The sequence below is a fragment of the Ursus maritimus genome, unplaced genomic scaffold, assembly GCF_017311325.1.
Source record: "Ursus maritimus isolate PB19 unplaced genomic scaffold, ASM1731132v1 scaffold_17, whole genome shotgun sequence".
Classification (NCBI taxonomy): Eukaryota; Metazoa; Chordata; class Mammalia; order Carnivora; family Ursidae; genus Ursus; species Ursus maritimus.
Window position 1 is genome coordinate 29,909,418 of NW_024424119.1, and position 12,561 is coordinate 29,921,978.

Genomic DNA, 12,561 nt, shown 5'->3' on the forward strand with positions numbered 1-12,561 from the left:
CAGGCTTCACTGTGCACGATTTCACCCATACAGAAGCTCAGGGAACTTTCTTTTCAGCCATAAGACAAGAGTGTTTTACTCAGGGCCCCCTTCATTCACACCAGCATTAAATTTGGGTGATAAGTTCAGTGCTGTCAGCAGTTAATGTCAGATCCAGTGTTGCTCATGGTGGCTGTGGCAACACAGTCCCCCCACCCTGACCGATCCAGTCGTCCTGCAGGAACAGAGTGCAGCTGGGAAGGTGAACAATGACTGTCAGCATGAACTTTAACATTCATTTAGTTTTTGATGTGGAGAAAACCTGGAGGTGGGGGATGGAGTAATTACTGCCCAATCTTTAACAAGAGTTGGGCAACTCATGTAATATAGGCAGGCTGATCAGGGAGTAGTGGGTAGGGTAGTTACAACTGTAGACCTCGATTCCTTTGAAAGTTTCCATGTAAAAAAGAAAACTTTTGTTCTACTTGAATGAACTGAAAATTAGTTTCAAAAACAGTGGTCAAATAGAACTACCAGAGAATTAGCATTTAGATAATCAGACTATTCTGTACTCCGTCTCAAGAGAAAAATCCAGGACTATCAGAAATCTTAAAAATGAAGGGCTTTAGAAGCATAAAAGGTTAACTAAAGGGCAAAATAAACAAATTCAAATACTTAGTGGTTTCTTGGGATTTCATATAAATAGCTTGTTTGTTCTACACATAGAATTCTTACTGGCCTGAAAACAGACAAGGACTGAAGAAAATCTTTTCCTAACCCTAAACTTGGAACACTAGGTTTTGTTAGGTCCACCCATCCGCATTAAGCATTAACTAGCGAATCAGGCTGATTGTCAAGGCTGCTAACTAGTTTGCTGGAGCCAGTATGTGTTTTTATACAGAAAACACGTCTATAAATAATTTCCATGGAAATGGGCACACAGATTTCTGCAGTGTAGCTATCACAGATGCCAAACTGAACCAAGAGGAGAACATTAATTTTGGTCCTCTCCATGAATAAAAATGTTAGTTCATTTTTTTGCTTTGAGAATTCCCGAGGGTTAAGGATCTTCTGATTTCTTCACTGTCCTGTTCAGTTTTAGAAAATTATTTGGCACATAGTACATGTTAAAATATTTGAGTGAAGATTGTTGCTCCCAACCTCCGATGTAAGGAGAGGCTTTAGAAGTGCCTTTACCTCTCTAAAGAGGAAGCAGAAAGTCAGCTGGATATCGCAAGTATATATATAGCCTCCTTGGACTGTTTCTCCACATACACTTGGAAGACTCCACAATCCCTGTTCTCTCCAGTCCTTCAACAGCGACCCCTGCACACTACCCACAACATAGCAGAATACTGATCAGAGCACTTATATATATGTATATAAAAATACATATGATCTTCTAAATTTGGGGGCCCATCTTTTTAAATATAAAAGAACTACCTTTAAAAAAATGCATTCCAATGAATGGAATAACTACTGCTCAAGTGATTACTGGTAATAACCCCCTTGTGTGAATGCAGAATTCCTGCCCACCTATGCAAGTAACTCAAGACTTGATACAGTAAAGGCAGCCAAAAACAGTTCCAGATCAGTTCACCATAAAACAACTTTAACAGTAATAAAACCAGGAGAGAAATAGTAAGACATGTTTGTAACTTTTTAAACTACTCCCCTTTCATGTTTGTTTCTTTGTTCCACAGTAAGTTAGGAGCAATAGATAGCAATATGGCCTCAACAAGTTCTCTTAACCATTTGGGGCCTCAGCATCCCCATTTGTCAAATGAGAGGTTTGAATACATGACTGTTTTCCAACTGTGGCATCTTAAAAAGGCCTAAAAAAATCCATTTCAAGACTGATATGCCTATCAGACTATCATCCTTAAGTTTTCAAATGAACCTATTTTCTACAATGAACTATATAGCCACCTGTGTGGCCTATGGAAAGTTAAGCTATGGATATGTATATGTAAGTTGGTGGTGGTGTATGTTAAAAGCACAGAGAAAGCTATACCAGTTATTCCAGACAAACAGAAGACCTAGGTCCCAGTCACAGTTCAAGCATCTGTCCCCTTCCAGTCAAGGTTCTTCCTTTGAGAGATGTCACGTATCTGGGAGGATGATGGAAAATTCAAGGCTAATAAGTCATCCTGTCTCTACAACAAACTGGCCATCACCTTACTAGCCCCATTGGTATAATCCATACCTAAATCTACTTCTTCCTCACCAGCAATGAGTATTAAAATTAATAACCTGATTCTCTCTCTGATATTTGCTTTTAACAGTGAGCAACTTGCAGTATATACACCTCCTTGAGAACAGTGGAAGATCAAAGAATTTTTCTTATAACCTGCAATCAGCTACTCAATCAAAAACCAAAACAAAGCTTCGACCACCTCCGGAGGAAGACCGTGTCCGGGGTAGCTGGAATAGCTAGTGCAGAGAGTTCTAAGTCTCTGCTATCTTTTACATCTGAGACAACTTTAATCCTCATGCCTTAGTGGCTTGAACACATAACACCTGAATGACCGTGTCCAGATGTTCTCTCTTCTTCTACAGCACTGTTTTGTAAACTGTCTCAGCCTGTGCTACAAGGACCACGGTACGCTGGGCCTGTGCAAGGCTTCCTGGCTGTCCACCTTCAATTCCGTCAATATGGCTAGAAAGAAGAATTTATAATTAACAGTAAAGTCTACGTAAAACTCAGAACGTGAGCACTAACATGAGATTTCTGCCAGCCAGCTGGTACAGGCCTGGGTTTTTGGCCCTGGTAAAGAACCTAGATGAGATGGGTGGGGAGGAGCCTGTCCCATAGCAGCCATCTTCTTCATTTCACTACTTTTCTCCAGTCTTATTCCAACATTATCAGTTTTAAATTTTAGACCAGAATCATGACCCAGCATTTACATTTAAGATTGTTAAGACAAGGAGCACCTGGGTGGCTCAGGTCATGATCCCCTGGAGCCACATCGGGCTCCGCACTCAGTGGGGAGTCTGCTGGAGAGTCTCTCCCTTTCCCTCTGCCCCTCCCCCCCCACACTCCCTCTGTCTCTAAAATAAATAAATCTTGGGGCTCAGTCAGTTAAGCATCTGTCTGCCTTTTGCTCGAGTCATGATCTCCAGGTCCTGGGACTGAGCTCCTAGTCAGGGTCCCTGCTCAGCGGGGAGTCTGATTGTCCCTCTCCCACTCCCCTGCTTGTGCTCTGTCAAAAAAAAAAAAAAAATTATAAGACATTAATAGGTACTCTGTTAATTCCCTATATTTTACAGTTCCCGTGTTAGCCTCTAAGGGCTGTGTGTTGCTGCCGTGTCCTGTGAACGGCAGTTTCACTTGCTGGGCACGAGCAATCGTATAACACCACCGAGGAATCAACTGGGGAGGTTTACAGACCAGACCATTCATGCATAAGGTACCAATTCAGGCCTTACCATTTCACTTACATTTTCCGCCTAACCTGTACAGGTGAGCAATCTTGCCAAAATGCCATTCCTACTGGCAGGGAAAACTGTCCTAAAACTACACACATTCCAACTCTAAGAACACCTGGCATAAATACAATCCAGTGATTGCAGGCTTTTTCACATTTTTAAGAGCAAGGTTACTATAGGAGTGTAGACAGAAGGCCTAAACAGGGACATATTAGGCTCAAATATTTCTGGGGTCACTTCCATTTTCTTAAACTTACTGCCACCCCGTCCTGACAGTGAGATAAGAAGCAATAAAATGTTCACAATTAGCAAACTGTAAAAAAAAAATTAAGGTAGGTAATTATTTCATAATTATGAAAATAATGTATACAGTTGACCCTTGCTTGAACAACCAGGTTTGTGTGGATCCACTGAACATGTTTTTTTTTCCCCCAATAAACACATATGGTATCGATAAATACAGCCGTAGTACTGCAAATGTGTTCTTTTCTCTAGCTTGCTTTATTTTAAGAATTAGATACTAATACATATAACAAAATATGTGTAAACTGATTATCAGTAAGGCTTCTGGTCAACAGTATGCTATTAGTAGTAAAGGTTGGGGGGAATCAAATGTTATACGTGGATTTTTTGACTGGGGGGGTATCGGCACCCCCTAACCCTCCCCCAACATTGTACAAGGGTCAATATAAATTGCTATATATAGCTTGTAATTTTAAAAGAACTAGAATGGATTAGTAGAAAGTACTTTTGAAAGAATGAACTAGATCAAACCAAGTACCATTTAGGTATAGGAAAACTCCGAACAACTGTAGCACCACCTTGAAATCTCGCTCCCGCACAGAGGGATAGAAAACTGCTGTATATAATAGGACTCCAGAGTGAGCTGAATGTCATGATGGATAAGGGCAACCGTTTCTAAATAAAAAACTGGTTTCTGTTGCTGTCTTAATGAACTGGAGCTGAGACCACACAAAGCTTCTGCTACTTTCTTGGTAAATAATAGAAGGTACTATATTATCACTCTGTATTTTGTAAATATTTAGTTCCTATGAAATGCAAAACACACTAACCACCTGTAACCAAGTATCATGTACTAGTCCAAGAAGCCAGCCTGTGTTTTCCTACCTTAGTGCAAAGGAAGGTTCATACAACTTCTTTAAAAGTTCAGCTTTAATGACAAACATTACATCAGTCTCTCTTCAAAATTAGATGTGAATAAACAATTTCAAACAGGAGGTACCACGATGCCTCTTACTGTAGTCAATACACTGTACTCAGTGCACTGGGCCCCTGGGGATGCCCAGTGATGTACACATTGAAGCAATAATGTAAGTCTGTGAGCCACTGTTCCTGAATTCCTCCACTTTTCAATGTCTGCAGAGAAAAACAAGAGTAATTTGAGAATTTTATCAAAATTGTTATGCTACCTGACAGTATTTTTCAAACCCAAACGAGATCTCAGAACCACTGCAACCCCATCTTCTATCTATCAATCACCATCGGAAATCTTATTGGAAATGGAGATTTCTTAATTGGGCATTACCACTGGCAGTGAAAATTCCTAGTTATACCCTCAAGTACAAGTAGTACCCCAGTTTCTGGTTTCATCTGTTCCCTCTCAAATACTGCTAGGAACAAATGAAACTTCACCATCAACCATCCCTACACTCTGGACTTCCTCCAGTTGGCATAGCAGTCTCTCACAATCTTTGCACTAACATCAACTGAGAATAATTCTACAAGGCCGACTGACAATGTCATTCTCGTCCTTACAGAGGTGGGCTGGATTATCCAACCTCAGAATAATCCAAATTCTTGACTTTTCTTCCCTTCTATTTCTGCATTATTGTTTCTTCTTCCATTACTTCTAGAAGGCTACTGAGAAAATTCAGAACAAGAACCTGTGTTATATATATCTAGTTAAGTTCCATTACTCTGAAGTATTACTACATATATCAACTAATAAAGCCCCAAATACCTACATAAAAAACCCCCATCTCTTCCAAACCAAAACCACTGAAGGAATGCTAGATAGAGGTGCCCCTGAAAACACAGAAACACAAGGCTGAAGCGTGCAGCATCTTAACTTCCTCTTACTCTCCAATGAACTAAGTGACTAGAAATTGGTTGTAGTTTATTCCTGCTAAATAATTTTTTTAATGACAGCCAACATTTGTTGGGAACTTAATGTCAGTTACACTAAAAACTTTACTTGAATGATCTTATTTTATGGTTATCGAAACTCAATGAAGTTGCCATTCTTACAGCTAGGTAAAAAACCATGCCAAACTATCACAGTTAATCAACAGAGTCTGTATCAGAATCCTGGTAGGAGTGACTCTGATGCCTGTATACCTCTTCTAACTAAGCTGCCGGCCACCTTAATTCAATTTGAATATTTTATGGCTTTTATTACTGACTCTGGATCAAAGACCTCCCCCTGGTGAAGTGGCAGGTGCTAGTCATCAGGGGAAGCTCTGGGAAATCACCACAGTGGCTTAATTCCAGGAGTCAGTCAATGCACAGGGGACCTAGCCTCCCAAGAGCAACACCCCCATGCCCTGACCAGGACTCTTTTTTCTAGTACTAATATAGTACACAGCCCTGATCCCCACTTCTTACCGTGATGTTCTTGATGATCTGCTGCACCAGGATGGCATTGGTTAGCATATGGGTCCTGAGGGGTGCATGCTGAAGCAGCAGGCGAAGCAGCTGGCCCACAGCAGGCAGCTCCTCAGGCCCAGCCCTGTTCACCCGCAGGCTCTGCAGCATCAACCTAAGGACTCGAGGCAGGAGAGCCAAGATGGAGACACAGACCCCCCACAGCTTGTCCCTACAACAACAGACAAAAATGAGTCAGCCAACACACACAGAAAAAGTACCCTTTCCATATTTCCTAAAACTGAAAAATGTCTTTTTAAGAAACATGGTGTTTTCTGATAAAACTCCACAAATCAAAACTAATAAAACTGGGTTTCATCAGAGCTGATTTTAAGCAAATCCACTGAAGAACCAGGTGCTCTCCCCAATTTAACGAGTTCTAGGAAGCCTGGCAATCAGCACTTTCCTGGGCTTAACAGGACATTCTTGAAGCCCTGGTGATCATATATAATACAGAATTAACCAAAGAACAGAATAATCTATATATGCACACTGTTCTCTACCACAGAACATTATTCAACTATTATACAACATCAAAAATCAAGAGTAAGAATATCCCACTGATAAAAAGAAAAAAAATGGGGTGCCTGGCTCAGTCAGTAGAGCATGCGACTCGATCTCAGGGTCTTGAGTTCAAGCCCCATGTTGGGCGTAGCGTTTACTTTAAAACAACAGTGGCACCTAGGTGGTGCAGTTGGTTAAGTGTTCAACTCTTGGTTTCGGCTCAGGCCATGATCTCAGGGTTGTGTGATGGAGCCCCACATTGGGCTCCATGCTCAGCTCACGGAGTCTGACTGAGATTCTTTCCCCCTACCCCTCCCACTGCTCTAGAGTGCGTAAGCTCTTTCTCTCTCAAATAGATAAATAAAAGCCTAAAAAAATAACCACCCACACAAAACAACAAAACTTCACAAAACTTTAAGCCTGTGACCTGAATTCTGAGCCTCTTCAATGTTTTAAAGAGGGCAGATTGGTGGAGAAAGGTGTACTCACAAGGAACCAAAATGGGTTTCAGAAGTAGGCAGTTAGGGGACTGTTACTGCATTACTAGGTCATGAAGGGCCAGAAATGATAAATCCAAATTTTAGTAAGCGTCATCCTCTTGGTATTGTTGTACAGCAGGAACAAGAATGTTTTACAGTAAAGGTAAGTGGACTTGCAACTAGCATAACCGCGTTCTGGAAGAGTGTCAAGTAAATGGAGTAATAAAGAGTCCACTGGCTGCTAAAGGCCCTGACCTTAGTCTGTTACAGATTCTTTATCAGGAGTGCACAATCCTCCTAGTCTCCAAATCCTTCAGAGCACCTGACTACCTCCAGATGTGGAAGCAGCAGTCCTTCTACAATTTGTTCAACCCCCCCAACTTCAGATACAGCAACTGCAACAAAGGTGGATACTGAATCCATTCTAAGCCAACCAGATCCTCTTATTTGAAGACTTTATTCAGCCTGTTGACTCATGAACAGCCAAGTTAGGAGAGCCACATGCAAGGAGAAAAAAGACAGACTGCAGATAAGGCTAATAAGGAGGCAAAGGCACAGAGATAAAGACTACACAATCTAGAAGAAAATGTAGAGATAACTACGTTCCTAACAAGTTTCAATTCTTGCTTCCACAATTCCAAGCCCTTGGGTTTTCTAAGTAACCCCTGTAATGATCCAATATTCATTTTCTATTTTAACTTGAGTGGATTTCAAAAATTGCTGATCCAAAACTGTGCTAAAAGTGCTCATGGATTCTACACAATACTAAATTTAAGTATAGTGAACGGATCAATAAAGTTTAGAACTCCACCTTGAAACACACAATTAAAACTGTCAAGCCAAAAAGAAATGCAAGAGACCTGGATACCACAGGCAATATAAGAAATATCATATGAACAGCCATTCCTAGGGTTTTCTGAGAGTTGTCATGTACACAAATAAGTGTACTCGTTCTACAAGTGTTTAAAGGACAGAACTGGGGGTCGCCTGGGTGGCTTAGTCGGTTAGGCGGCTGCCTTCGGTTCAGGTCATGATCTCAGGGTACCAGGATGGAGCCCTGCAGCCGGCTTCCTGCTCAAGGAGGACTCTGCTTCTCCTTCTCCCTCTACTCCCCCCCCACTCCTGATCTCTCGCTCGCGCACACACGCCCTCTCAAATAAATAAAATCTTAAAAAAAAAAAAAAGACTGGTATCAATGAAACTGAGGTTTCAGAACTCAAAGCCGTAGTTCTAAAAACCACTCTAAAGAAAGTGATGAAAGTTCAGTATTTTGCATACAATTTTCAGTTCAGATTACTCCACAAACTTCTGACATATTCCAATCAGATGATAGCAACCTACCCTTCTCCTCCAACCACAGAGAAATACAGATAAAATACTTCTTTCAAAAAAAAAAAAAAAAAAAAAGATGCACAGCCAAGCTCAAAAGCCAGAATTGGTGAAATCTCTAGGTGCCAGAAACCATTACAGAAGTCATATAAAGATACCCCAACAGAGGTACAGAACTGGATGTGGGATTTTAAGGCTGGGTTTTCAACAGCTAAGTGTTGGAAGCTGAGACTTCAGGCCCCAGGCGTGGGAGGCAGGGAGCTAGAACTGGGCTCCCTCTGTATAGTCGGAAGGCAGGACAATGCACATGTAAAACCGACCCACAGGGACGTCTCCATAATCTGTAGAGAACGCTCATAAAAGATGCACTCAGAGAAAAGGTATACGATCCAAACCATGAGTTGGTTCAACACCATGAAAAACCATCTCCAGAGCCTCACCTGCTCTCCTACATAAAGAAGAATTCCCACACCAGAGAATTAAAGAAAAAACAGAACAAGCTGACAGGAACTTTACATACCAATAAACCGAAACAAAAACAATAAACAAAAACAAAAATGACAAAAAGCCAAGTAAAAACCCACAAGAGAGCGAAGAAAAGAGCTGATGAAATTGAAACTCAATAGAGTTAAATAAAACATACAGTAAAGTGGAAGATGGCCAGAGGTAGAGGACAGACTGAGAAGCTTCCTTCGTTTAAAGGAGGCTGTCAGAGAGAAGAGAAACAACAGGGGAGGAAATAGAAATAGTAACAGCACTTCCCAGACCTGAAGGAAAAACACCCAGTCTTTAGATCAAAGAGGACGCTAAGTCTCCAGAAGCAGGTAGCAACAAACCTACATTAGCACACACCTGATCTGCAACAGCACAAAGGTTAAAGAGAAAACAGTAAAACCACAAAGAAGAGATTACTACCTGTAACCAAGAGGGCTCAGTGACGGCAGATTTTTCATTACTGAGTCCAGAAGAGACCAAATAGTTTCTTCAAAGTCCAGTGGCCAAGGTTTTTAACAACTCTGACTGGTGAAGCCTGATGTTTTGGACAGCTCTTGTGAAATCAAAGCCTCCTAGTAATTTGACTGGCAGGCTCATTATTTATAACCTTACAGACACCTCGCAGGGAAGGTAGGAGTAGCCCAAAAGGGAATTTAAGCACCTAAGACTCTGGCTGGCAACACTTTCTTGTGACTAAGTAATGTCACCCCAAGAGATACACAGAGTCCTGGAAATACCAACCGTTTCAATATGTAGCATAAAACATTTAAAACCAGGCATTTTAACCAGGTAAAGAATATTTCATACACTGAATTTTGTTCCACCCAGCCACAGAAAGTCAAAAGTAGGATGTTTCTCCATAAGAAATTAAAAAAGATCTTTAAAACTTCTCATCGAACTATTCAATAAAGGGGCTGTATTTCAATGACAGGAAATAACAAATAGCAACATACACATTTCATAAATGGAGACGCTTATTATAAAATTTTTTGAACCCAAAGATGTTCTTTGGGTTTTATAAAGCCTTTTCTTGACCTATCAGACCTAAAGGCTGATAATATGTAAGAAAATCATCATCAAATCTATTTATGTGTAAATTTTAGAGTCTATTTACAGTAAAATCCATTTTAAACATACACACTTAGCAAAAAAAGAAAAATCTAAATGTCTGTTGACAGTAAAATGGGTTATTGTACATTCATATAACAAAATACTGTAGAGCAAGTGTACTGAATGGATCACAGCCAATCATACTGACAGCCCATATTTATATTTATAAACAATGTTACTGAAACACAGCCACACCCATTTATTTACACGTTCTCTGTTGCTGCTTTTCTATTGCCAGGGCAGTGTTGAATAGTTCTGACAAGAGATTTTATGGCATGAAAAACCTAAAATATTTACTATCTGACTCTTTAGAGAAAGAAGTTTGCTTAAGCCCTGATATGGAGAAACAAAAATAAAATAAATTGCTGAATCAACATGAATGACTCACAAATGATAACAATCGAATCACAAAAAATACATATAATACAATCCCTTTTATATAAAATTATTAAAATATGCAAAACAAAACTTAATTGTTTACAAATGCACATAAAAATTTTAATAAAAAGGCAAGGAAATGATTAACATGTTAAAAACAAAACCACAGGCTCAAAATGGCGTCACTTAGGTGAAGGCCCCAAGTCAGCAAACCAAGACTTAATACCTAACCTAACTGCCGTTTCAACTCCCCAGAAATGTAACCTTTAACCTGTCACCATGGGAACTTTCTGGTCAGCACGAGGAAAAATTTACTGATCGACCCCTTCCATTCCCTTGGGAGGGCCACCCTGCCTAAACGATGGATTCTTTGCTAATAATTTCCTTTCTTCCACTCCCTTCTATCTTTAAAAACCTTTCCTTTTCTACAGCCCTTGAGACCTCCCCTCTATTTGCCAGATGGAATGCTGCCCAATTAATGAATCAATTAATAAAGCAATTAGATCTTTAAAATTTACTAGGTCGAATTTTTGTTATTTAACACACAAAAGTGATCTCTCAGGGGTGTAGGAGAGAAAAGTAACTGTAGAGGGTGGACAAAGTACATATTGATGACGTTCTATTTCTGAATCTGGAGACTGGTTAAATAGATGTTCAGTTTATACTTACTCTTTAAATTATATAAATGTTTCATACATATATACGTTTATTTTTATGATATGTAAAAGTTAAAAAAACTAGAAAAATATCAAAATGTTGACAATAGAATATTTTCTTATATTGATATTAGATTTTTTAAAATCTGTATTTCTATAAAATCTAGATTTCTATAAATATTTTAACAGGCATACCAATAGGAACATAGCATGAGAATACTTTTTTAAATTAAAGTAAAATTTTCCAAACTACGCTAGAAACTTTAGTCTGAATATTATATAAGAGCTAAAGTACTAACTAATACAAACACTAGCATCTTAAAAAATTTTCCTTAAATCCAAGAATTTAAAAATTCTACTCTGGTTAGCTCTAACAAAGCCCAAAACAAAATACAAAGGCTTGTACTTATTAATAAGCATTCTTCTAAAGGTAGATAAAATTTTTTTTCCCTGCTAGACCTATTTCAACATTAATATGAAAGCTCCCAATCTAATTTTTCAAATTTGTAGCTTAAAGGAAAAAACAAAAACTAAAAATTCTCATAATACAATGGGAATTTATGAAAGAACAAAGAAAACGCCAGTTAGGTTTACACAAATTCTGAAAGAGAATTTAGGCTATTTCCCAAATCTAATTTTCTTTCACTCTTTGTTTTAATTTAAAATTTTTTAAATTTTATTTATTCTTATTTATTTGGTTGGGGGGGGTAGATAGGAAAAAAATTAAAGTTGAAGAATACAAAAACTATTACCTCTTTCTTAGATGTTCTGCTTCTCCTTTCTCTAAAGTGAGCAGAAAATAAAGAAGACTGTAGCAACAAGAAGCCAGAAATGGCAGGAGAGTCTCACTAAGTATACATGTATGATCCAGGAGCTTACAGATAACGCCCAAAACACAGCCAGCTGTACTGTCAGGAATTACAGTCAACCCAACCTAGGCAGAGAAAAAAGAGATTAATGACCTCTTCACAACAGTCCCTCTCTCCAGGATAAAACCAAACCACATTAACTGGAGAGTTAACATCACTTCTACTGAAAAACAGTACATACATAATACATGCCACCTGCCACACCTTAAGGTCCTGTTTTCCCTTAAGAATTTAATTACTACATCAAATAACTTTGAAAGCATGCCAACTCAAGAAATACTATTAACCTAATCCACTGCCTCCCCTCCATGACAAAGTCTACTAAAATTTTCAAGACACTACAATTTCTAATGGTCAGAAATACCATCATTTAAAAGGATTATTTCATGCACCCCCCAAAAAATCCTGATACCACCAATTGCATTTACATGATCTTTATTAGATTCTTCAGACTAGAAAACTCTAATATCTAGCACCACCCCAACCCCAGGTAATTAAATGTACAAACCAGAGTTCATTTTACAATTAGCCTTCCTACATTCAGACATGACTAAGTAAAACATCCTGGAGTAAAACATCACTATATTGAACACTTGGCTGCTTCACTGCCCCAAAACCTCAATAAGGGACATCATGGTGTATGTATTCATCTGGACTCTACTGTAAACT

The 12,561-nt window shown here is 39.1% G+C and overlaps 2 protein-coding genes across 4 annotated transcripts in view; one reads left to right on the forward strand and one right to left on the reverse strand.

Moving 5' to 3' along the window:
* The window catches only part of INVS (inversin), a 148,441-nt gene extending 145,796 nt beyond the window's left edge, over positions 1-2,645 (forward strand). For both annotated transcript variants that reach the window (XM_008707881.2, XM_008707882.2), the window contains one exon: positions 2,265-2,645. In XM_008707881.2, the coding sequence (XP_008706103.1) occupies positions 2,265-2,416 (152 nt within the window). In that variant the 3' untranslated portion in view covers positions 2,417-2,645. The remainder of the gene's footprint in view (positions 1-2,264) is intronic.
* Positions 2,646-4,563: 1,918 nt separating this feature from the next.
* Positions 4,564-12,561, reverse strand: part of TEX10 (testis expressed 10) — a 64,384-nt gene continuing 56,386 nt past the window's right edge. For both annotated transcript variants that reach the window (XM_040631666.1, XM_040631665.1), the window contains 3 exons: positions 11,776-11,957; positions 6,034-6,244; positions 4,564-4,785 (listed from right to left, as the gene is read on the reverse strand). In XM_040631666.1, the coding sequence (XP_040487600.1) occupies positions 4,672-4,785; positions 6,034-6,244; positions 11,776-11,957 (507 nt within the window). In that variant the 3' untranslated portion in view covers positions 4,564-4,671. The remainder of the gene's footprint in view (positions 4,786-6,033; positions 6,245-11,775; positions 11,958-12,561) is intronic.